General features: G+C 42.4%; 1 protein-coding gene across 2 annotated transcripts in view; it reads left to right on the top strand.

The window, feature by feature from the left end:
• TRAPPC12 (trafficking protein particle complex subunit 12) overlaps positions 1-26,704 on the top strand; it is a 92,402-nt gene extending 65,698 nt beyond the window's left edge. For both annotated transcript variants that reach the window (XM_075861145.1, XM_075861146.1), the window contains 5 exons: positions 3,642-3,715; positions 13,763-13,861; positions 22,134-22,243; positions 23,542-23,629; positions 26,290-26,704. In XM_075861145.1, the coding sequence (XP_075717260.1) occupies positions 3,642-3,715; positions 13,763-13,861; positions 22,134-22,243; positions 23,542-23,629; positions 26,290-26,532 (614 nt within the window). In that variant the 3' untranslated portion in view covers positions 26,533-26,704. The remainder of the gene's footprint in view (positions 1-3,641; positions 3,716-13,762; positions 13,862-22,133; positions 22,244-23,541; positions 23,630-26,289) is intronic.

Raw genomic sequence — 26,704 nt, 5'->3', positions numbered from 1 at the left:
GTGCAGCTATTACTTCATAATTGTGTCACTGTGTGGCATCGCATCTGCCTCTTTTATTCTTTTCTGAGTATTTTCTGGCAGTGCAGGAGTTAAGATGCTGCCTGGATGCTTGCGGGAAGGTAGAAATAGAGGAAAAGGCAAAGTGACAGCATTGCCTGAGAACATTTGATAAGAGTCACACTTGCAATTACTTGCAGACACCTGCACCTGGAATGTGCACGCGGCCCTGACTCTAGATATAAGCTAGTGTCTAGACATCGCCAGTGGCGGGGCACCTTCTGACCGCTACATGCCTCATTCCCTGCCAGCCTGAGAAAGGAGGTGAATACATTGGGGGATGTTTAGCAGAAAAAAGTGCTGCAAATAATTAACCGTGATTTACATAGCGCTTGTTAGACAGTGAATGGGAATATCTGGTTGCTATGGTTTATATAGATCTGGGCTTTGTTAGTAAACGGTCCCTTACTTGTACCGGGTCACCGGTGGACGGTTGCATTTATTGAATGCAAATCAGGTTTTCAGACTAGATCATGAAATCTACGCATTTTGTAAATGTGACGGACGATAATTAATTGACTCTTTATTTTTCTACATTTGTTTGGCCTTGTGTTCTTGGCACGTCAAATACTTTGCTTTCAGCCACATTCACACAGCAGTATTTTGTATCCGTATTTGGAAGCCAAAACCAGGAGTGGGTCCAAAACACAGAAGAGGGGCAAGTCTTTCCATTATACTTTATCTTCTATTCCTGGTTTTGGCTTCCAGATAATGATGTCAAATACTGACCCAAATACTGCCATGTCAAAGACCTTATGCGGCATTTTCAAATTTTAAAGCCACGACAGTCGGCTGCTCAAAAAAACAAATACCGTGTGTCAAGAGCACAATTTTACCTGTAAATAACTGCTTTTGCATGGTAATTACAGGTGAAACACGTGTTTACCTTCGGATAGGCCATCAATGTTTGATTGGGCCTCTCTTGAATAGGACTGGGCTGCAGTAGCGGGCACTGCCACCTTTACAGAAGATCCGCTGTGCCTTGGTAAACCATAAAGATGTGGCACTCGCATGAGTGCCGGGGCCCTTCACTGTGCTGGTCAGTAGAGCTTTAAGGGGGTCGGACCACTACCAATCAAACATTAATGGCCTACGATAGGGATAGATCAACATGTGTTAAGTCCATGGAGAAAAGTATTAATAACCTATTCAGACTATATTCACACTGTCGATGTGGACCCTTTCCATTGCTTTCTGACAGCCGGAATATCTTTGTCTGCTGTGCTATTCTTTTCAGTAAAAAAAAAAAAAAAACATGATGCCAATGTGAACGGAACCTATACTGCATTATGGCCAGTTTACAATTTTTTGTTATGACTGGAATGAACAGGAGCGTTTGTCTTGAGATCCCCTCCCGTAATAGAGCATGTGAACAGTAGGTTGGAATAAGGGTCTAGACTGCAGCAGTTTTGGCTGAGAGACCTCTTGCTACAGCAGAAGCTTTAAGGTCCGTTCACACTGCATTTTTTGGTGCAGATTTTGATGCAGAAACCGCATAAGAATCTGTGCCAAGAAACACCCCAAATGTTTTGCGTTTTTTTTTTCCCCTGGCCGCTCGCAGAAACAAAAAAAAGCGGCATGCTCTTTCTGCGAGCGGTTTCTGCCCCTGACCTATTTGAAATCATTGGTAGGCAGGAAAAACCTGCGGGACTCGCTTGGAGCATTTTTTTGTCTGCGGGCAAAAACTTCCAAAAAGACAAACGTCAAACAATGCTGGCAATTCTACATTCCTGAAGGCCGTCCCTTTAGCTGAACCTTACAGATTCCATCCAGATGTGGAGATGACCAGTATATGACAGACGAGATTGCAGGAAGTCTTGCAGACTGATACGTGTGTATCCTGGTTTTGTTTTCCTGGGTTTTTGTTATTTTGTGTGTTGCAGACTATAGACTATGAAAAGGATGCAGACTACCGTCTGTCCTAAAACATCTTATATTCTGTTGCTTTGACAGACACGGTTATACATTAAAGGGAACCTGTCCGCAGTTTTTACCCCCTTAACTGTTCTCGCCATACGTATTAGAGAGACATTTGTAAACCTACCCATGTATGCCAACAATAGTACAGCGTACCCTAAAAAAACAAGTTGAAATATCTCCTGCCTTATGCTAATTACTATACAAGTGTCCGCTGGACAGATGTTCAACAGGGAAGTGTCCTGCAATCTCAAATGGGGGGGATTTGCTCCGAGATCGCAGGACACTTCACTGTTATATGCAAATTACTACAGAAGTGCGTTCATCGCAGGAGATATTCATTAACCTAAATTAGGCACATCTTACTCCAGCATATTTGTTAATAATAAAATCATAAAAGGGTTGTTGTGGGATGACCCCTTTTAAGCGCTGTGGAGAAAATTGGCAAACAGAATTTTGGAAAGGCGGCATTCCAGAATAGTGCCATGGCGAAAGTCGGAGTGGATATTTATTAAGACTGGACTTTCTGCATGGCGCTGTCCAGGATTGCTTACCATAGTATTTTGAATGGGTTTTCTGGAAATGGGGCTTAGCTGTAGTACCAGGCACAGCTTTCCATGCAGATACTCTGCCGCTCCTTCTCACTGCTGACCCTACCTGGGTTTTCACAACATCCTTTAGTCTGGGGCAGGCGACAAAAGTCTAGATTTGCAGGCAGTGGTAGTAAACGGTTATTTAATTCCTATGCCTTCTTTTTGAAATCCCATTTCTTATATTAAAGTGTCTACCAATTTTCAGAATTGTCTTATATTTTTGTATTTTTAATATATTACAAACGTAAATAAATGGCATTTTGACACTGTGACCGATGTATGTGACACATAACAATGCTGATTAGTGATACACATTGGATGCGGTCTTACCCCAAGAGCTTACAATCTAATGAGAGGTCCTGCAGTGAAGGGTGAAGGTATGTGTGGAGCTCTAGACTGAGGGATGTGCAGTAATCTCGGGCACCAGTTCGTTGCTGGTCCCATCAGCACCAAGAAGATTAGTGCGCCCCTTTGATCTTGTAACATTGGCAGATGCTCGGCTCTATGTAGGCTGCCAGCTACAGAACAATAGGGGGATGTAGTTGAGCTCAGCGGTTTCTCCTGGGTTTCACGCTGCCAAAAGCTGACAACTATATGGCTCAGACACCCCCATCTCTGTCTGCGCTGGCATTACAATAATTCTGACATGCCACCAGCATCCTCATATCCCGGTTTGCTTCTAATATCATCTGGTACACGCTCCCTTATACGCATGTTAATGGTTTTTACGACACTGACATTCTTGTCATTATAATTAGCATTTCTGCTAGGAAGCCGGGAAGGTTGCTGATTGTTTTGCATGGCTGCATCATTTATGTAGACTTCCTAATCTGTGAAAAAGGGGGTCGAAAAAAAAAAAAAATGTGCGCTTTTTAATTTTGTATTTTTTTTTTATTTTTTTTTTCCCTTTTTGTCTCGACTTGCAGCCTACAGAGTATTAAAAATTCTAGCCTGAAACCCAGCAGTGTTAACAAGGGGGATCTTTTAAATCAGAATTCATAGGACCAATGATTGATGGCTAGAAAGAACCTGTAATTTATTTGTGCACATTCACGAGCTGATCTTATTTTGCAGCCTCTGTTCAGCTGTGGAGGTCACGTCTGGGCCGGGTGATGTACTCCATGGCAAACTGTCTGCTAATGATGAAGGTACGTGGGCGGCAGCAAACTGCAGAGTTACCGTATATACCGGAGAAGAGTGCCAAGCGTATGCCGGAGTCCTTTACATGGCATATTCTCTGATTTACCCTTTCATTTATGTCTATTGTATAATATTGCTGCTATCCAGGTTCTTGTGTGCGTATTATTCCAGGCTAGGTGTACAGATCTTCCATTAGTGCAGTGCATGGCTACGTTTATATGCTACATACATCTTTCAGTTCTAGTGGAGATCCTCCCTGTATTCAGGTTTTTCCCATACTAGCCATTATGCCACCGTCATTGTGATCTCTGTGCAGAGCAAAATAATAATAATGTGATTTACCCCCATTTTGCGATTTTCCTCCATCTGTCCGTGTGGCGTTTACGTGCAGAGTCATGGGCATAACTACTGACATAGGGCTTCATGCTGCTGCTAGGGGGCCGGTAGCATCTGGAGCCCTTCAAAAAGACAAATGCATCTTTTTATTTGAAGCCCACCTTCACTTCATTATCAGCCGCCTCTTAGTCAGGATACTCGTTCTGATAAGAGATGTTTAATATCCGCTCCCTCTAGTATATATTGACATTTTGCGTTTGGTTACCTAGCAACCAGAGGGCTTCCCTTCCAAGTGACCACCTGAACTCTGCATAAAAGTTCAATACAAAGAGTTCTAGATCAATTGAAAACCATTCCAAAATTACTTTTTTCCCCCACCTCCAGATTAGATGAATTGATGTACCTGCCCTATACAGTCTCAGCCGTCCCTACTCCTTTTTTTTTTTTTTTTTTCTCTCAGTTTTATAGGAATGTGATATTATCAGACACTTTGTTTTAGATGGAACAGAAGGGCACAGAGCAGATGCTCGGTGTATCCAAATGTACGTTCTCCACAACAAGTCTTCATCTGGTCAGTCATATTCACCTTCCCCATGATAGGATTTATGCTGGAGTTCCTTACAACAACCGGTCTTTGCCTTTTCAGTCAGATACCAAAACCTACAGCCAGTGCTGACCTCTGCTGGTCATCTATGGTAATACTATGTATACCATTGGTGGAAAGTATGATTGGCTCTGAATGGTGGTTGCTAATTTAGGAAATTAAAGGCTCTCTACTTACATCATCTGTCATCATGGATCAATCATTTTAGAATGGGTGATTCTTTCGCTGCGATCCTCTTGAAATTCTTCTGTTTCTTAATCAAAATAATTGTTCATGAATATTGGGGATTTCACCCATAACCAGCCGTATTTGAGACATCATTTTGCAGTTTCCTGTACATGCTGACAACTTACTGGCCTGTCATGTGACCTGCTGAACATCAATGAACATGATTTGGCAAAAATAAATTGAGACCGCACTACCAAATTTTCAAAGCGTACATAAGTATGATGCTAGGAGCCCGGCTCCCTGCACTGTGTTCGGTCCGGTATTTGCAGCCGAAATACGTCCGTCAATTACGGACGTAATTAGTGTGTGTGCACATACCCTAAGGAAATTAATATCCACTACTCATATACAGGAAACACATCTTGAGGCTGTGGCTGTAACAGTGTTCACAGTACCAAAGTGTTGTGTTGGCAGTTACAAAAGACTAGAGGTGTGTGTGCGTGTGTGTGTGTGTGTGTGTGTGTGTGTGTGTGTGTGTGTGTGTATACACATACACATACAGGGTGGGCCATTTATATGGATACACCTAAATAAAATGGGAATGGTTGGTAATATTAACTTCCTGTTTGTGGCACATTAGTATATGGAAGGGGGGAAACTTTTCAAGCTGGGTGTTGACCATGGCGGCCATTTTGAAGTCGGCCATTTTGTATCCAACTTTAGTTTTTTCAATGGGAAGAGGGTCATGTGACATCAAACTTATCGAGAACTTCACAAGAAAAACAATGGTGTTCTTCATTTTAACGTTACTTTATTCTTTCATGAGTTATTTACAAGTTTCTGACCACTTATAAAATGTGTTCAAAGTGCTGCCCATTGTGTTGGATTGTCAATGCAACCCTCTTCTCCCACTCTTCACACACTGATAGCAACACCGCAGAAGAAATGCTAGCACAGGCTTCCAGTATCCGTAGTTTCAGTTGCTGCACATCTCGTATCTTCACAGCATAGACAATTGCCTTCAGATGACCCCAAAGATAAGTCTAAGGGGGTCAGATCGGGAAACTTGGCAAGCAGTTTGCAAACTGTAGCATGGGAGATGGGTGGTCTCGTAGGGTGTCTTGCATTGAAATCTGCTGCAATGACCCGGGTACTGCGTTCACCAGACATCAACACAATTTCTATCCGCGCCTCACGTGTTAACCTCTGCGACATGTCAATGGCTGTAAACAAAGAGAAGCTTGTAACTAACTCATGAAAGAATAAAGTAACGTTAAAACCAAGCACACCATTGTTTTTCTTGTGAAATTCTCGATAAGTTTGATGTGTCACATGACCCTCTTCCCATTGAAAAAACTAAAGTTGGATACAAAATGGCCGACTTCAAAATGGCCGCCATGGTCAACACCCAGCTTGAAAAGTTTCCCCCCTCCCATATACTAATGTGCCACAAACAGGAAGTTAATATCACCAACCATTCCCATTTTATTTAGGTGTATCCATATAAATGGCCCATGAGATCAGAAAGACATGGCTACTTTCTTCAAGAAACACTGCCCCATCTGTCCATAGGCTGCATCTGGTATTACAACTACTGCTGCCCCCTTAAATCAAGTAGAAATAAGGAGACTGTCTGATATGTCCCCTTTTATTTTAAACATGGACAGTCCCTTCATTTTCTGAATACATTTTCAACCACCTGAAGTCATATCACCATCTTCACAGATAAGGATTTATTGTTTTACTATGGTGAATTCCAGTTATTTAGAATTAATTGGTCCAGTTATTCTCTATCTGGGCCTTTTTGTGTTGTTGTTTTTTGTTTTTTTCTTCTGTTCATACCTGGTATAATGTGATAGTCAAGGTGTGTTTTAGTTGAAAGTCTTTCATGACAATTGCAGGTCTATGCGGATGCTTTTGTTGTCTGGGCACATGTGAAATTGCTTCTGAACTTGTGCTGTTTGTTGCCATCTAGAGGCTATTAGTTGTATTGCAGTCTGAGACGGTTATTTAACAGCATTGAATATATTCATTCAACACATTCGATTAGGAAATGCTCCCCTGCACCATAAGACGTGAGTGACGACCCCTTTTAACTTTGTATAGTACGGATACACCGCAGCGATTCAGGACACTGTATGACTAGCTGTTTAGTATGTTCCTACGTGCAGGTTTTTAAAATCTGTTATTTTATATAGAAACCGTTCTCCTTTGTCTTCCCCAAAAAATTACAGCTGCCATACATTTCTCCTGGTGTAGCACCACCACTACTACATGTGAATAGAGCCGGTCAACTCCTGTCCTTATGCCACATTAGGGCAAACGTACATCATGGAATGGCTGCTCCGAACCCCCCTCTATGAGCCACGGCAGAGAGCTTCTGTACCTGAGACGTCCTCTTATAGCATGGATAACTATGCATTTGAATGGCCGCATGTAATTCTTCATTTTCCTTGCCATTGCAGGAGAAACAAGGAACCGATGGCACCAGTCTCAGGAGCCAGACCCACAGTGATCCGCTTTCAGATTAAGGCTGGATACACACAGTGCAGATTTGCTGCGCATTTTGCATGTATTTTTTTTTAAGCCAAAACCAGGAAGAGCACCTAAACAGAAGAAATCTATAACGAAAAGCCTTAGTTCTGTTCTCCTGGATCCAATTCTGGTTTTGGCTTAAAAAAATGCATGCAAAATCTGCACTGTGGGACGATACCCTAAGGTTGGGTTCACAAGTCACGGATTTGATGTGGAGTTTTTTTTTCCTCTTTTTCTTTTTTTAGTTTTTTTGCATTTCAAATGATAAAATCCGCAATGAAAATCTGCGACGTGTGAACTCAGACGAGCGTAATACTTGTCCGTGTGCGGTGAGTTGAAATAACTGACCGCACACTGACCCATTCGTTTCAATGGGGCTATTCAGACATGCGTGAGTTGTAACGCAGCGAGTGTCCGTTGTGTGAATCTCCGTGCATGTCCTATATTGCTGCGCTTTTGCGCACCTTGTCACCTATTGAAGTGTAGGGGTGCGTGAAAACCACGAACCGCACACTGAAGACATCCGTGTGCTGTCTGTGTATCATGTGTCCGTTGGTAAGGAAATGCAGAGAAATATAAAGAGGAAGAAAAAAAAGTGCTTGCACGGACGTGAAAAACGCATGCCACGCAATGCGCACTGATGCCATATGCAACGCACACTGATGGCACACAGGCATGGAATGCACGAAATACGCTGCGTTTTTTACGCGCATAAATCGGACACATAAATTAAAAACGGCTGTAAAATATGGAGTGGTCTTCAAGGGAAAACAGCCTCTGATTTTCAGCCGTTTTTGGAGCTGTTTTTCTATGACCCAATAAAAAAACTGCTCAAAAAATGACATGCGCTTCTTTTTACGGGGCATTTTTTTACGCGCCGTGTTTTTTCAAACAGCCACATAAAAAAACACCCCGTCAGGACGAAACGTTGCTTTTCCCATTGAAATCAATTGGCAGATGTTTGGAGGCGTTCAGCTTCCGTTTTTTTTCAGCCGTTTTTTGGTGTGTTTACGGTCCGATAAACGGCTGAAAAGCAGTGTGAACATACCTAAGGGTGTTTTCTGTGATAAGACAACCCTTAATGATGATCTCCAGTAAAATGTCTCTAGCAGTTTTGACTTGAGTCACATTGCAGTTACTTCAGGCTTTTGTAACCTCTCCAACCTCTATAACGTGTCCTCTATAGTCTGCAGGCCGCCTGACATAGGAGACATGCCTGTGTGTGTGTGTGTGTGTGTGTGTGTGTGTGTGTGTGTGTGTATGTGTATGTGTGTATTTAACTTTCTAATATACTTTTGTGTTAATTCATTGCCATTTAACGATCCCGCTTGCTGCTAGTGTATATAGAAACGTTCTTGTTTAGATTTTAATGCTAAAAAAAGCCTATAGACCTAATATTCACAGATGAGGGTCTGTTACAATGTATACCATCTAATAACACTTCTGTGAGTTGAACATCCTAGGCTCCCGGCTGGTAGCTCTTGACTACACTGATACATTATAGAAAGCCATGAGGATCTGATATATGTGCTATTGATATGTTTAGGTCACTGAGATTTGTCTAGGCTGGATGCAATTGTAACAAACTTTCAGCTGTGAGACTTATTTGGTCTTTTAGGGGTTTTCAGTTTCTGTATTTTAAATAAGAAGAGGCCTTGGAAATGGTGAACATCGACATACCCAAAAAGTATATTAGAAATTTGACGTTTTACATTGGCCCCATAAACCCTTTAAGAAGAAATTACTAAGCGCAATTACATGTAATGGTTGCAGAGATCAATAGTTTTGACTGAAGTAATTACAATTTCTAATGGGCTGAGAGACCTGTCCGTAGATGGCTGGGGCTCTGATGCCCTTTGGGGCTAGTTGGGTGCAGCATCTGCCTCGAACCCAGTGCGACTTATGTCCTGCACATACAGCCATGATGTCACACTGCATATTACAACAATAATCATGCATTTTCTGTATGTAGCTGTTGGTAGTACTAACAGAAATGAGATCAAGGATTTATGTCCGGATAGATAAATACATATACATATAAATACATATACTCTCCTAATTGGTTATAATGTCATGTAGGAGGGACAATGAGTCCCCTTTATTATAAGATCAGCAAGACTTGGACAGACCATAGTAGACGTCTGCCGTTCCACTCGCTGTATACACCCCTGTAAAAGGCTTATAATTGGCTCTATATTTCTAAGATGATGGGTCCATTATCACATGGAAAAGCGGTGGGTGTTTAATAGGTAGACTGTACGATGTAGCGCGCAGTTTTCCTCTTACAGTAATTAAACAATGTGCCAGATCTCTGAGGGCCTTGGGCTCCTTTTTCCATAAATCCTCTCATTTAACGTCTGATGTTGATTTATTTTACAAGTGGAATCTTCTCATTTAAAATAAATAACACAATTTGTGTAGGTTTAAGCATTAAAGGGGTTTTCCCATGAAGGATATTTATGACATATCTACAGGATGTGTCATAAATGTCAGATAGCTGTGGGTCCCACCTCTGGGATCTGCACCTATCTCCAGAATGGGGCCCCCTAAACCCCATTCTATCTTTTTGTGCTCGCGCTGCCTCCCGGCCACTTCCTGATTACATGGTCGGGAATTCCGGAAATGGCGTAGTTCGCATGCTACGCTGCTTCCGTAACTGCCACTCACTGTCTGTGACGCACATCCCCCTCCCCCAGGACAATTTTTCTTATCATACAGTTAGGCAGTATGGGTGGCATTGCATATTTATTCCAAGGAGCCTGAAGAGGAAGCTCCATCACCTATGCAAATAGCTAAAAATTAAGGGTAAAGGGAAAATGTAAGCTTTGAGTTAAACCCCACATCCCCTGACATTCGATAGAAGGCTGACATTGATGTTTTATCATAACCAGCTTCCCTGCATTGCTGTCTGATAAGATGTGTGGTGATTATGTGTTTTTTTTCTTTAGACCAGCTGTCCAGTATTGAAAAAAAAAAAAAATCCGCTCTTTTTTTTCCCGTAGCAACAACGCCCCTTTTTGTCCATAGGTAGGTTGTGTTTTGGTATTGCAGTTTATACCCATTCAAGTACCAGACACAGCCCACAGACAGACGTGGCACGGTTTCTGGGGGAAAAAAAGCAGATCTTTTTTTACCAATCTGGGGAAACCCCTTTATCCTCACCCCCCCCCCCCCTCCTTGGTTCCCTATTTTGTTGGTAGAGGGTTTGCATAGGTTTACTCACATAATTTAAAGTATACTTTACGTTTCATGTGACTTTTTAAAATAAGCTGTCGTGTGTGTGTACGTGAGGAATAGCACTATTAGGCCTTATTCACACGGACGTGTCCGTTCTGCACGCGCAAAAAATGCTGCGTTTTGCGCGAGCAAAAGGTCCATGTGGCATCAGCATATGGTGCGCGGCTGCGTGGTTTTCGCACAGCCGGCATCATTATGACACTGGTTTTATGTTTACAAACAGAAAAGCACTAGGTGCTTTTCTGTTTTCATTTATTTTACTACTGTAGCACGCATCACGCGCGGAAACCAAAAGTGCTTCCGTGTGCCGAGCGCGATTTGCACGCACCCATTGACTTCAATGGGTGCGTGCTGCGCGAAACAAGGGCAAGTATAGGACCTGTCGTGTGTTTCACGCAGCGCACATACCCTGCGTGAAATGCACTGACAGTCTGAATGGCCCCATTCACTAACATAGGTTAGTGAAAATCACGCTCGTTGCACGGATGTATAACACGTTCGTGTGAATAAGGCCTAAATGGCCATTATATGACCGATTCTGGAGAGGGGAAAACTGCTAAATAATGCAGAATACATCTCTAATTCTCAGTTTTCTCTGAGATAGTGGGTGAAGCCTGACGGCTATGATGTATTATATACGCTGCACACACAAATAGAGATAGAGCAGGAGTCTCTACTATCACAAATAAAATATATATATATATAGCAAAAAAGAAAGCAGCAGCACTCACACAGAAATTGTTGATCAGGTGCCCAGCAAAACGTCCCGATCCTCGGACGTAATGTATAGAAAAATAAACTTTGCAGCACTCCAATATGAAAAAAATGGTGGTTCATTTACTCCAGATACAACAGCAACGTTTCAATCCTACAATAGGATCTTTATCAAGGCTTGATAAAGATCCTATTGTAGGATTGAAACGTTGCTGTTGTATCTGGAGTGAATAAACCACCACTTTTTTCATATTGGAGTGCTGCAAAGTTTATTTTTCTATATATATATATATATATATAATATATCCGCATGGAGGACACAATATAGCAGTAATGAGCAATGTAGCTGAGAATCCAGCATTAGGGTGAGATATAAGATTTACTAGAAGCTGCAGTGTGCGTGTGCGTGTGTGTCTCTGGCTCTCTCACCCTTCTCCCTCCTCTGCTTCACCTCTCTAGACTTTTTAGGACAGCTGTAACCTAATCCCTCTGAGCTGAGAGCCCATCTTGTCTTGAGGAGATGTAAAAAGCGGTAACGATTGAACAGTTAGGATGGAGGGGGGAGCAAAGGATCCTGATAAGTAGAGGCATTTTTCTCCAATAAGATATAAAACAAAGGTTCAAGTAATTTTGCTTGTACTAGTGATTCATGCAAAGTTTGTTCAAAGTGCATTTCCTTTTTAAAGAGGACCTGTTGGTTCTCCTGGCATCTTCATATTTTTCAAGGAAGAACAACTGAGGAACAGCACAATGTAGAATTCTATAAAAAGCTCCAGCATTATTTTTTTTATACGGTGAATGCAAGAAGAGAGCGGACTGGTTTTCTATTTCTGAACTATCAATGGGGTGTTTCTAACTAACTAAATGGCAAGGGGGCGTGATCTCTTCAGCCTGACACTGTCCAATCGGCGACGGACAGTGTAAGGGCGGTTTGCGCTGTTTTCTCGCGAGGGGGAACACCGCACAAGCCGCCCTGACACTGTCCATAGCTGATTGGACAGTCAGAGCGAAAAGATCACTCCCCATCAAAGTTCAGGGGCTTCTTTACATATCGGACGCCAAATTTAATGGCACCGATGTGTAAATAACGGAGGAAGTTAGAAAAATAATTTCAAGTGAGACAGGGTTTGTGAAGCCCTGTCCATTACATGCTGCACATACATGGGCAGGTGAAAGGTTCTCGAAGTGTGTTTTACCCATGTTCCATACCCATTAATGTAGGAAAGGCCAAGCGGTAGATGCAGACAAAACAATCAGTTTTCCATGTTTTATTTAGCGCCACAATTTAATCTTTACTAAACAACAATCGAGCGTGTGAGGTCTTAGGCATACAGAACGCCTGGTGAAGTAGTTGAATTCGTCCTCTGAGTGAGGCTGCACGGATGAATTCCTATAAGATATTCTAGTCTATATGACGCGTCCTCCTTCTCTAGGTAGTCGGTGTATGAGGCCCCCAAAATACTTTTTGTATTGGTTCCTCCACAATATGAATGAAGTGCCATGTTGCCAATGTGTGTATCATCAAGAATTCAAGGCAGGACTGATTGTAGCCTGTAGACCCACCTTCAGATTTTAGTCGATAATGATCTCTCGTGCCAAAAGAATGTCGGTGCTGTCCTCAGGCCTGAGAAAATGTGTGCCCTTCCAGAACATAGATGCCAGCTGCTTATCTGGCTCTTGAGGTTATTCCTTATCACGTTCAACCCATGATATGTTCTAGATGTGATGACAGAAGATCTCACTTGTTGGGCTGTATCTTTTTTATATAAGTATTGATTTTCTAACTGTCATGAAAGATCGTTATAACCAATTCTGTTTACATGAACTCTTAATTAATTGGGGTTATTTTTATAATAATGTTTTATTTTCTATAATTTTCACCCCAACATTGATATATATGATCCAGGGTAGGGCCACACACACACACACACACACACACACACACACGCACACGTACACACGTTTTTTTGTTGTTTTCATGTACATTGTTCTGTTGTGCTTCGTATTACAGAACAGTGTCTGTCAATGATCTCATTCACATGTTGGCTGTTGACTCTAGCACCTTGACGTAGGCCCTAGAGCCAGCATGTCCTCTACACAGGCCTGCCGATATCGGTGCTCTCAGAATAGATATAGATACAAGCTCCGTTGCTTATGTTTGTGTATTATCTGTCCTTGCATGTCAGGACTGTACAGCCCCAGGCCGTATAATGACCTAGAAAAAAAGTGGAGGAGTTGCGAATGGCAACCAATCAGATTTTACTTCTCATTTTTAATCTAGTTGCTATTGGTAACTGCTCCACTTTTTCTTTGCACTAGTTATGATAAATCTGCACCATTGAAAATGGCCAAATCTAATGTAGTGAGTTGCAGGTTGCCTGCCTGGTTTTGTGAATTCTTACTTCATGTCCTCGGTGTTGTAGGTAATGTACTAATGCTTGGCTTGCTCTTCCCCTCCTAGGACTACGTTCTTGCTGTAGACGCCTATCACACAGTTATAAAGTATTATCCAGAGCAGGAGCCGCAGTTGCTGAGCGGCATCGGAAGGATTTTTCTTCAGGTAATTGCAGACAAGCCGACCAATGCATTTTCTTCTTTTTTAGTGATGTGGCCATTAAATAAAATGAAATATTGGGAAAGAAAAAAAGAAGCCCCAGGGGACCTCATTTGTTCTAGTGTTCATCCTGTAAATTGGACATCAGAATTATTAGGTGATGATTAGTAGGTCTGGAAGCGCGTCTAAAAATGATGTGCGGATGCCGGAATCTATGCAGGTAGGAGCGCGGGAGAGAGAAGACGGGTTTGTGCTACCATCTTACAGGAAAGTGTAAGCCCAGGGCTTAGGGAACTGCGCTATAATCCCCTTGTCAGAGCTATTCTAGTTTCTTACACTGGTTGGCATATCCGTCATGACAGGTGTCCAGAATATCATGTATTACTGTGTGAACGCAATAGGCCTTCAGCTGATGGTGACCTTCTTGGCTGCACTGGGCCATACAAGGCCACTGTCTGTAATCCAAGGGTCTAGGTTGTGTATTGGCCGGGATCATCCTTTGCTTTGGCCCTTGTTATGCTCATTTATTTAACCTATTCCACAAATAAGCTGCTGCTAAATCAATAAAAGGAAATGCGTAATGTATTATGTGTTTGAAGTGTGGAGGAAACCGCAAGTACCAAAAATACCCACGAAAGCCCATGGAGAAACTGCGGCACCTCGTATGGCCTGGTATTTATTGGCCTGGCTAAAGTCGGATGCCCTTTATTTATTGAATCTGATCATTATCGTCTTGACACCTCATTATTATAGTCATTCTGCATTGTCTGGATGTGCGGTATGAGTGAAACCTATAGCCCGGGTACCCTACCTTCCCTAGTGCTCTGAGCTTGATACGTTGTAAAGTGATAAAGGGAGATTAGTTAAAGGAATTGTCCACTCGTACATAAATAAAGCTTAATTATTATTTATATACTTTTGGTTTAATTAATCACCATTTTCAAGAACTCTGTTTGCTGCCAGTGAATTGGAATTTTGGTTTACATCCAGAGGCTGAAATAGTACTTGCGGGGTTTGCTACTGTGCGTATAGTCTAGGCAATAATGTGTGAACTAAACACATAAGAAGTACAATTCCCTCTCCTGTACTTCTGGTTTGTGCGATGATGTGTTAGTCTATGAAGTTAACAGAGGATTGCTTACATCAAATACAAAACGGAGCTGTGAGTATTGGCTCAGGATGGGTTTATAGCTTTTTTGTCATTGACCTGCATGGAAAAATAGCAATTCTAATTAGTAAAGGTACATATATTTTAATTATTGAACTGTTAAAAGGGTAGAAACATTTAGGAAAGGGATTTCTAGTAGGGACAATCCTTGTAAACGGAAGACTGGACAACCCTTTAAATTGGTCTATAAGAAAATGTGCTGTATTTTCCCAAAGAAGATAGTAGATTGTGGGGTCCCCTTGGCAGGCTGGGGAGAGAATGTATCTCCTTGATTGTTAGGCGTCATGGCGTCCATCCCTCATGTACAGCATTTCATTTTATGGCAGTGTTTAAAGGGAATGTGTCGCTTTTTTTTTTTTTTTTTTAGTTAAACAGTTAGTATATACATGATTAGACATTGTTCTAATTTTTTTAATTTTTTTCACAAGTCAGGAAATATTATAAATTAGATTCTAATTTGTAACATTTCCCTGTACTGGTCACTAGAGGGAGCAATTCCCAAAATTGCAGCATTGGCATGTGGTAAAGCAACCACATTGCTTTATGCTGCAAAATTTGAGAAGAGACACTCGCTCTAGTGTCCTCAAACAATCCCCCTCCTTTCTCCTTGCTAGTGCCAGGAGAAAGGAGGGGATTGAATGTTCAAACCTCCTACACTGTGCCGCCATTTTTTTAGCGAATACACAGTGTAGTATGCTTACATACAGTGGTAATCACACAGTAAAATACGAACATACACAAACATAACTTACCTGCTCCAGCCGCCGCCGCTGCCTCCGGTACGTCCGCTCCTAGTCCTTGCTTCTAATCACATGTCCGGAAGCCGCAACCGGAAGTAGTCATCTTACTGTCCGGCCGCGGCTTCCGGTCCACAAGAAAATGGCGCCGGATGTCGCTCGGCCGAAGACCTTCCATTTGGACTGTTCCCACACAGACGGCGTACACCATAGTGAATGGAACGGCTCCCGTTCGCATTCTCTATGGGGATGTGTGTGCCGTATTCCATCTCTGTATGTGTCGTTAATCGACACATACAGAGATTTAAAAAAAAATGGCAGCCCCCATAGAGAAGTAAAAGTTAGAAAAAAAAAACACAAACACACAAATAAATAAAATGTATTTTAATAAAACACTAAAAGCAAAAAAAAAAAATTTGCGACACCTTTCCTTTAAGGGTTCTCACCGCCCCCCTTTCACTGCTATGGCTTCTTGGCTTGCTACTTAGTAGACCAGTCATACAAAGGACCTTGACCATATGAGTTTGTGTAGTCCCTAAAAGCTTCAGTCTCTCCTGAGGTGGTGTTGGTGTTGCTGTGTTTTTTGATGATGATGATGTTGTTGTTGGTTTTTTTTTGTTTTTTATTTGTATCTGGGGTCTGAAGGGGGGATTTTCCCAATAAGCCTTTTATGTGAAATATGAATGCTAGAACAGATGCATTGGTATTGAAATAGTGGCTTCCGAGTGGAGAGGGGGCAATTTTTTTTACTTAATCTCCAGGATAGAAAGCCGCTGGATTTTAAATTTTTCCCCCTCGTTCCATTATCATGCCGACTATAGAGAGAGCTGGACTGGTTAAATAGGCTGTCCCAGTATTAAATGTTATAATTCCGCTTAGAAAACTAAATTAATTTCTAAATTTACTTTTAGGTTACAAAAGTGCTCCAGTTGCGAGATATTCAGTTTTCTTAGTTATTATGGCGCCCCCTGGTGTTCAATCTGTATAGCAATGTACACGTCCTCCTACTGAGCTGAATAAGGGAGGGCGCACATGATCAGTTCCACTCTCTAACTGCCCCCAGCCAATAGAAAATGCCTTGTCTGCTTGTCAGTAGAGAAGAAGCTTTTATTCAGAAACACAGCTTGTGGTGTGGATGGAGACTCGCACAGTAAGAAACACACAGGAGAGCCAGCAGTTTACTTCGATGAAGAGAGCCAGCATACGTACAGCGTGGAGCTCTCCCATCTCCTGCTCATCCTCTCACTATGTGCAAGCTGCAGTCTCTCCCTCTTCACTTATATAAGGCTGGGCTCTCCCTCTTAATACACATGTAATTGGGGGGGGGGGCATTTGCCTCCTTTCTAGGACGAGTTTTACAGAGGCAGTGAAACAGAATGACCAGCCTATACAAGATATGACAAGGAGGGGGAGGAGCTGTTACAAAGACACGCCCCTGAGCTGCCAGCCTGAAGAAAATCTAGCAGAGCAATGAATGGGGAGATCTTTGGATCCTTTAAAGATACAGGGCTGGTTCTAAGTTTTAGACCTAAAATGACAATCTCTCTCTGATTTTTTTTTAATTTTTTCATTGTTTATGGGACAACCCCTTTAAGGCCTTATTAGGAGGCAATTTACGAGGACATGCCTTGTCCCTGAGGAAGGAGATCATTTAGTCTCCAAATTGTGGCCGCAGTATTGTCCTACCAAACACACATTACCCTAATTGTGATGTCACTGCTCTTCCTCACCGGTACCTCACGTGCAATGCCAGCGACCAGGCCAGACTCCATCAGATACTCGTACTGCTAGTTTTTCCAACAACAGTACCTGTCCGATCTAGACTTTGTCTGCGGGTATTTAGTCTACAGTGCTCACGATACTCGGGCGACACTTCTAGCTATGAAAAGCTGCTCTGTGAGGGGGGGGTCCCTGTGGTCCTTTTCCTTTCCACTTGTTGAGACATTATAGGGTTTAGATTGTAGCACTTTAAGTTCCAGCATTCAGCAGTTCTTACTCTCGTTGTTGTGGTTGGGCCTTGTACGGTGGGGACCTGTGTGATCACTGTAATGTTTATTTTTATTATATGTGAATGCCGGCGACATGTGAAATAAAGGAATTTGTGGGATCCTGAAGCTTGACATTTGTCGCTGTTAATTAGCACAATAAATAAACTTGAGAAATCCGATTCTTATGATAGAACCTCCTTTGTCCACCATATCTGTGCACGTGGTCAGGTTCCAGCTGACAAGATTGTGAGATTTCACTGCTGACACCTCCTGCAATGCAATAGGCACATCTCTCATTCTGACAGGGAAGAACTGCAATATGTCACAGGCTTGTCAGCCAGTCCGCGCTATCAGTCCAAACCTGATAAGATGGAAACTGCTCAGCAATATTTTATAGATTTCATCCGTTTTTTATTTGTTTTTGTTTATTAAATTGCATATTGCTTTCTCCTTAGGCCGGCGCCATATTAGACTTTTTTTTTTAAAGGCATTTAAATATATTGTAAACTAAAAAAGATTTGTACACACAGATCTCCTTCACCCCAAGAAAATAAGTAAATTTCGTTCACCAGAATGTGCGGCAGCTCTTTATTCCCTAATTTTCAATGCTGGCCACATGAAAAATACTGTTTGTAATATTTGCACAATAGTGCACAAATTTAACACCAAGGCACAATATTTGGGTATCATCACTTAGATACATCCCCTAGAAGTGTGTATCGAAGTGTCTGCAGCTGTAAACATATTTTCTATTGCATTTTGCTCTGTTGATGGCTTTATGATCCTTTGTGCATATGACAGCAGAGTTATCCGTACAGAACTATTAATCTCGGGGAGATACTGCGTCCGTGTAGCGGAGTATATGTTCACATGCTCACCTAGGAGCAACCACGGTAACATATAGACTGGGTTGACCTAAATAGTTTGGGCACTTGGTGTATACTGCCATCTGTTGGCATTGCTGCGTATTGCATTATTAACCATGCTTTCTTGTCCTGAGCTCAAGGCATTTTCTAAAAAAAAAAGCAAGAAGTTTCTGTACCACTTATTGGCTCATTAATCCTGGATGTTCTGCGGTAACCCTCCTGCTGCTTTCTAATTCAGACTAAAATGATTGAAAGTGAAAAGAGCTTTACTGATTTCTTATGTCATCTGGCTTCCTAACAGACAAAGCTCTTAAAGGGAATGTGTCACAAGACATTTTTATTTTTATTTTTTAGTTACACAATTATTATTTAAGTGATTTACACATTATTTAAATTTTTTCAGTCAGGAAATATTATAAATTAGATTCAAATTTATAACATTTCCATGTGCTGGCCGCTAGAGGGAGCAGTTCCCAAAATTGCAGCATGGTCAATGTGGTAAAGCAACCTCATTGATTTATGTTGCAAATTTGGGGTGGACACTCTCCTCTAGTGTCCTCGCACAACCCCCCCCCCCCCCCCTCCCTTCTTCTGGCTAGTGCCAGGAGAAGGAGGGGTTTGAATCTTCAAACCTCCTACACTGTGTGCTGCTATTTTCTGAGCGACTGCACAGTGTAGGAGGATTAGATACAGGGCTCAGCAGACAGTATAACACAAACATAATACACACATCACATACACGAACATCAATTACCTTCTCCTGCCTCTGCTCCAATTCCTTGCGCCTTCGTTTCCTTGAACGTATGGCCGGAAGCCGCAGCCGGAAGTTGTCATCTTACTGTCCGGCAGCGGCTTACGGTCCACATGAACATGCATGTGCCGTTCCCACACAGACTGCGTATGCTTCTGAGAATGGAACGGCTCCCGTTCGCATTCTCTATGGGGTTGTATGTGCCGTATTCCATCTCTGTATGTGTCGTTATATATATTTGTCTATCTCTTTTTTTTTTTTCTGCTTACCAGTACATTGTCCTTTGTACTGATAGTACAGCCCTAACAGGAAAATGGTCAGACCGCTCTGGGGTCCTTTAATGGACCCTGGGCTGTCTGTCCATACAAGGTATGACGCGAACATATGGGGGTCCCCCCTCACCCGCTCTTTGAATGCCGCAAAGAGTTGAGATCATAGCTTTTAAAGACTTTTAACAGCGGAGATCGGATGTCCCACTCATCTCCGCTGTTAGAGGGGCTGCGACTGTTTACTACAGCTGTTGCTTAGTTCCAGATTGCACGGGCACACTTGCTATGCCCACGCAATCAGCAGAATGAGTATGTTCGTCCTGATGCGGCAATGTCCTGCCACTAATGACTAGTATACTTGTCCAGCATCGGCAATAGACTAAAGAGTACTGTTTAAATTAACAACTTTCAGTAATTCTCCTTGTCAACCGTCTGAAATGGTCAGCATTGATTAGACTGTATCAAAGTGTAGAGACACGGACCCTTGACAAGGGGAATGCTAACGCCCAGTCCTGTCCGGAGTCAGCATAGATTCTATTCTTGATGGCTCTTCCTGACTCACAGCTCTAGCTGCAAATATGTTACATTCTTCTGGCTTTTATGTATATTATTATATTCACAAACCAGATAGAGCAGACAAATAACTGGGTGAAGTAACATTACCGGGGTAACCTGCGTCTTCACCTGGGGAAAAAGGGAGAGATCGCATTCCGTGATAACCGATCCAATGCAGAAAACTAAGAAGGGAAATGTCATTCTCCCACTCACCTAGTATATGGAAAGGATTATGAACAGAAAATATTACAAACATAGTCTGGATTTAATGAGTTCTAATCCATGTGATTCTGCATTTGACAGGTACCACTAATGAAGCCGCTTGTTTGCCTTTGCGTGCAATACAATTATTTCAGTCTTCTGTTTTTATTTTTTTATTCTTTCTGTTCTCCCAATGGATTTGATGCAGCCTTAAATATTATTCTTGTATTTTTATCCTAATTGATACTAGTTATTTGATATTCTAAAATGAGGGTTTAGTTTTCGGGGGTAAAAGTGAATCCGATGGGTTGGATTTTTCCTGCTTAAGGCTGCATTCACACGACAGTGAAAAATGGCTGTTTTCACGGTCAGACAGCTCCCTTAGAAGTCAATGGATCAGTTTTTACTGGCCATTATTTAGGAAACAATCCTTGTAACGGCCGGTAAAAGCTGATCCTGGCCAAGGACTCCCCGCTCACATTTCTACTTTGAGAGCTGATCCCAGGGAAGCCCCTGACATTACTGTCCATATAAGGACAGTAATGTCGGGCTTTCAACAATGGAATCCCCGGCCAGAGCTTCGCAAGATCTCTGGCCGGGGATTTCAGTTTTGCAGATAGCTCCTCCTGCCTGAAGATAGCAAGCCCCCCCCCTCCCCATCCCCGGTAGATAGCGCCACTGTAGCTTCCTGTAGCAGCGGAATCCCCGGTGGCCAGATCCCGCTCTGGCAGGGGATTACGCTCTTAGAGAAGCCCCTCGGCATCACTATCCATATATGAACAGCAACGTCAAGGGGTTACTCCTGGAGCGGAATCCCCAGCCCGCTCTGGCAGGGGATTCCACTCTCCTGATGTCACTGTCCACATGGGCACTCACTTTATATGTGGCACTATCTACAGTGAGCACTGTGGCACTATGTCAGCACTGGCCCTATGTGGACATTATCTACAGGTGGCACTGTAGCACTTTCTACAGGGACATTGAAAACACCACAGTACCCATGTAGATAGTGCTGCAGAGGGTGGGACAAAAAAAACCTGACAAATGAAATCCATTTTTTTTTTACGGCCATTAAAAACGGACAGACTGACTGGAAATGGATGAAAACTTAGACACACCGATGCAAAATAGACATGAAAAACTGACAGTTGATCAGTTTTTAATGGCCATTTTTTTCACGGTCGTGTGAAACAAACTGCTGAACTGGCGAGGTTCAAACTGATGCAATGCAGTTTGTAATTTAAAAGAATCTAAACTTTTGTGTACCCAAAAAAAATCTTCTCTTTAAAGCTGTTCTGTCAGGTCTCCCATCTGAGCGCAGTATAGGGTACTGGGGGGGGGGGGGGATGGGGGGGGGGGCTTGGGGATATATAGTTTTTTTTTATGATTTCATTATTTTCATGTATGAAGCTTTTTCATTTCTTGCAGACCTCAGAGAGCCTGTGAGTCGAGAGCTCTGACAACTCTGGACGTATACAAACTGGTATAGCAAAAATCTGTCAGTTACTTTGTATGTGGGCGGGGGAAAGCAGGACTCGCAGGCTTTCTCTTGAATGGCTGGCAGCATTCAAAAGCATCTTACATGAATATACTCAATCATAACATGGCAAACTATATAACCGGAGCTCAGAAGCTCCCCATTTATCCGATGTAGTTGTTTTCTAATGATCTATTAGCAATCTCATTTTCTTTTTATTTATGATTTTTTTGGTTTATTTAGTTTTTTTTTTTTGTTTTTTTCAGATTGGAGACATAAAAACTGCTGAGAAGTATTTTCAAGATGTAGAGAAAGTGATCCAGAATCTTGCAAATAAAGATGAAACGCACAATAAGATGATGGTTCTAATGAACAGGTAGGGTACGGCTGTATATAAGGTCCACCATAGTTTAATAACATTACAATGTTGCACTGGAAGAGTCTGAACAGAAAACTATCTTTTTTCACGAAGGAGGGGGTGAATAAATAGTTGGACTCTAATCTGTCCCACTTTGTACATGGTGTATTGTTTTATGAACCGAGGGGTATTCTCAGTATTAGATTTTATTTCCTCTGAATGGAGGTTGGGGCACGGATCGCAGTATTAATAGCAGATAATGTTCCTTATGTCATGGTTCCAAACACCATTGTTTTGGGTTATACAAGTTGTGGGGTACTGGCTGCTACATTCCATTAAATGGTAGAAATGAATACATTGGCCCATGATGGTGTTTAGTGCCACAATGCAGCAAAAAACACTTCCATTTCTGCTGCACCCTAGGTTTATAGTTTTTTGATCATCTTCTGCTTATTCCATATCTTCAGTAAATGGTCTAAAACTATTATGTTTAGAGATTGGACAAGCAGACCGCTGCACGCAGCCTAAAGCTGGTACTACACGGCCCAACCTGGTCCGTGTAAACTAGCGCCGATCAACGAGTGATCGACGCTCATTTGCTCCTTTCACAAGGAGCTAGTATTCTCGTTTCGCCGCTCACTCCTCCCCGTACATTTTTAGCATGTTTGCTGCGCGTCTCACTGTTTGCACAGGGAGATGTGCTGCCGACAATGATAAAAGTTTCTGCATTTAAAAGAATCGGCTGATCGTTGTCCTGGGCGATAATCTGGAACGCTCGTTTGCCCCATCCCTGGCCAGTGTAAAAGGGACTTAAGGCCCTGTTCATATAGCGTTTCTTGCCTACGTTTGATGTATATGTCGGGGAAAAAGCTTCATCATAGACTTTAATGGTGTCCGTGAAACAGATGTGTCGTGAACTGGGGTCTATGGATGACTAAACCGATGCCGAATAGTGGCATTAATGTCTTAATGTCGCTTTTAGACTATAATGATATCCGTTCAACGTATACATAAAGAGATATATAGAAGCCAATGACCTATATGTTAAAGGTACACCTGTGACGTATGCCATAGAGTAAGATACATCACCCATAAGCTCCCATGTTGAAAAAACAAAACGTATACCACGGGGTATATTTTTTTTGCAGGAACCAGCGTGATGGAATAATGTATGCCAGCCCAATGGTACATTTAGCGTGTAAGTCAGGCACTTTTCAGACGTACGCGCTAAGTGGGCCGTGATGTGAGCAGGGTGTAACACGGAGTGGTCCCTATGTCCAGTGACCGAACATTGTTCTTATTGTTTCCACTTCCAGAGCTTTTCTTCATCTTGGTCAGAATAACTTTTCAGAAGCTCATAAGTTCTTCGCAGAGGTTCTGAAGTTGGACCCCACGAATACTGTGGTAAGTTCATTGTTATTTCTAAACCTTCAGCGCAAAATAACTACATGGCTTATATTTGTGGTGAAGCTTCCTTTCCAGAGAGCTCACAAATAACTGGTTAATTAAAGGAGTTGTCAGACCATACACCTTGGTAACTTATACTTCGGATAGATCATCAATGTGGGATCAGTAGGGGAACCCTGAGACATCAATCGATTAGCAGATTAAGGGGGTCCCACTTGTATAGGGCTAAGCTGCAGTACCAAACCCAGACTCATGCACGGACACGCTGTTTCTGGAAAAATATGAAAGGTGCAATGGCACTCGCTGGAGTCCTCGGGGTCAGGACCCCACTGATCTCAGATGTGACATCAATGTGTATTCCAGGAAAACCTCCTTAAAGGAGGTGTCCAGATTGGGGGCTGTTTTGTTTTATTGGGGTGTTTTGTTTTTTATATACTGATGACCTATCCAAAGTATAGGTCATCATGTATATGATTGTTGGGGTTCCAAACCCCGCACCAATCGGCTGTTTCGGGCACTAGAAACTATGCAGGGTGGGTGCCGGAAGCAGATGGCTCCATCCACTGTATAGTGGCCATACTGCAGCTCTGCTCCTATTCATGTGAATAGGAGCAGAGGTGGAGTAACCAAGCATGGCTGTTATACAGTGGCCAGAGCCATCTGCTTCTAGCACCGACCCTCCATAGTTTCTGGCGCCCGGAGATTGTCTGAACAGCTGATTGGTGCAGGGTTCGGGTGTCAGCCCACCACTGATCATATCCTGTGGATAGGTCATCGGTATAAAAAAAACAACCCCCAAACTGGACAACTTCTTTAAGATTTACCTAGCCACTAGCACATAGGGGATTGTTTTTGCCTTTCCCTGGATCACCACTGCATGATGGGGGAAGGGATAAAATCTAGTTCAACCTAAGACTTTCCTCAGTTGAGCTTCCCAATAGGAATATCTGATGTGGAGATCTGCCAGCACCACTGGCTTTTATGCAGCACTGGTGGCATGAATTACCGTACCGTACTATCCCCGGAGCCCGACTCCATTTATAAGAAATATTCTCCTGGGTGCGGTGGTGTTACGGATAACAGCATTGAGTAGAAGCCCATAATGTGGGTAGATATCTCCACACCCATGTCAAATATCCAAAATGGGGGAGCCAACTGAACAGTTGTCGTTCCACAGATGCTGTATGACATTTCCAGGTTTATAATGTGGTAGTCCAGGCTGGTCGGATCGTGTTCTGTCATGGATTCTTACAAGAAATGTGAATTAAACATAACTTGGAGAAGCCACTGGGATGTATTTTACAGTGCTGGTCGTACTGGAGTAGGTTATTAGATTTTCAGAAGTGCAGACAGTAAGGGTATGTTCACACGGCAACGCCAATTACGTCTGAAATTCAGGAGCTGTTTTCGCCTGAAAACAGGCCCGTAATTTCAGACGTTTTGACAAGTGCACGCGTTTTTCGTGGCGTCTTTTACGGACGTAATTGGAGCTGGTTTTCATTGGAGTCAATGAAAAACTGCTCCAATTACGTCCCAAGAAGTGACATGCACCTCTTTGAGGCGGGCGTCTTTTTTTACGTGCCGTCTTTTGACAGCGGCGTGTAAAGAAAAAAAAGCCCATCTGCACAGAACACCGTAACCCCATTGATTTCAATGGGCAGATGTTTGGAGCCGTTTTTTCGGCCGCAATTCGAGGAGTAAAACTCTGTAAATAGGGCGTGTGAACATACCCTAAGAGTCGTTGCTTTCTGAAGGTTTTTCTACTGCGGATTATACATTGGTCCAGCAGCTGTAGTTCAGTCTATTACAGGATTCACTTTCACTGCATCGATAGGTCATCAGTTGGAAAGCATTGCAGATGGACTGCTTTTGTCAGAATAGGGTCAAATGAATTCTAAGGCTATGTTCACATGTTGAATAATGGAAACCGATAGAATCTATTGACTTTTAATACAGTAGATTCGATCATGGGTTCTGTCATTTTGCCACACAAAGCCTCTAAAACGGATGTGAACAGAGCCTAATGGATCGGACCGGCCAAGGCTGCTGTTTATGGAGTCCCTGGGCAGTAAGAATCCTGGACATTTGGGAGCCTTGGCTGTAATGAGTGATTTAGACTCCTTGCTGTACAAGAGACTTACCTGCTCTGCCCCTTTATTTCACAAGTCTCTTGGACGTTACATGAGACAGAGGGAGCATGGATGCAGTTACTAAGTACACAATTAAATTATGAATGAAAACTTTGCAGGGCTCTTCTGTATTTGTATGTGCTGGGTCTGAGCAGCAGCAGTATATTTTCACAACATACTTTAGGATAGTAGCGCCATCACTAATACAGGCTGTTAGTGGTATTGCAGCCCAGAAATATTCCAGCTTTCATTGTTCTGATAGACTGGTTTCATTTTTAATTACCTAAAGAACAATGCAGATCACTTTAATCACCTTCCTATTGTTCATGAGTTAATTCTTCATATCCCCTTATGAATTTTCCTGCTTTAATAAACGATGGTTTTTAAGGAGAGAAAAAATAATGTTCCGTCCTGTGGTAGGAACAAGCCAGCGAGGACATCTAGCTGTGTGCTGCAGTCCGCATCATTGATGAGGGTATCGATCTTTGCTTTGTTGTTACATCTCATTCCCAAACTGTTATTTTCCAGGCAAATAACAATGCAGCAGTCTGCCTGCTTTATTTGGGCAAATTAAAGGATTCCCTCAGGCATCTGGAAGGATTGGTTCAGCAGGACCCCAAACACTATCTCCACGAGAGCGTTCTCTTCAATTTGACAACTATGTATGAGCTGGAATCCTCCCGCAGTATGCAGAAGAAGCAAGCTCTGCTGGAGGCGGTAGCTGTCAAGGAAGGTGACAGCTTTAACACTCAGTGTCTGAAGCTGCTATAATTCCTTCACTGCTACATCTCCTCACAGTGAGAAGAGACTGCAGAAAATGTCCTGTGTATAGATTTCAGCTTGAAAATGTAAATGTTATTCCGAGGTTAAATACAAGAATGTAATTGAACGTTCAGATATTCTTCTACGCTCTGAATCTCCTCAATAAATATTACACAATGTC

Source organism: Rhinoderma darwinii, chromosome 4, assembly GCF_050947455.1.
Source record: "Rhinoderma darwinii isolate aRhiDar2 chromosome 4, aRhiDar2.hap1, whole genome shotgun sequence".
Classification (NCBI taxonomy): Eukaryota; Metazoa; Chordata; class Amphibia; order Anura; family Rhinodermatidae; genus Rhinoderma; species Rhinoderma darwinii.
This window is presented reverse-complemented; position numbering and strand designations above follow the sequence as displayed.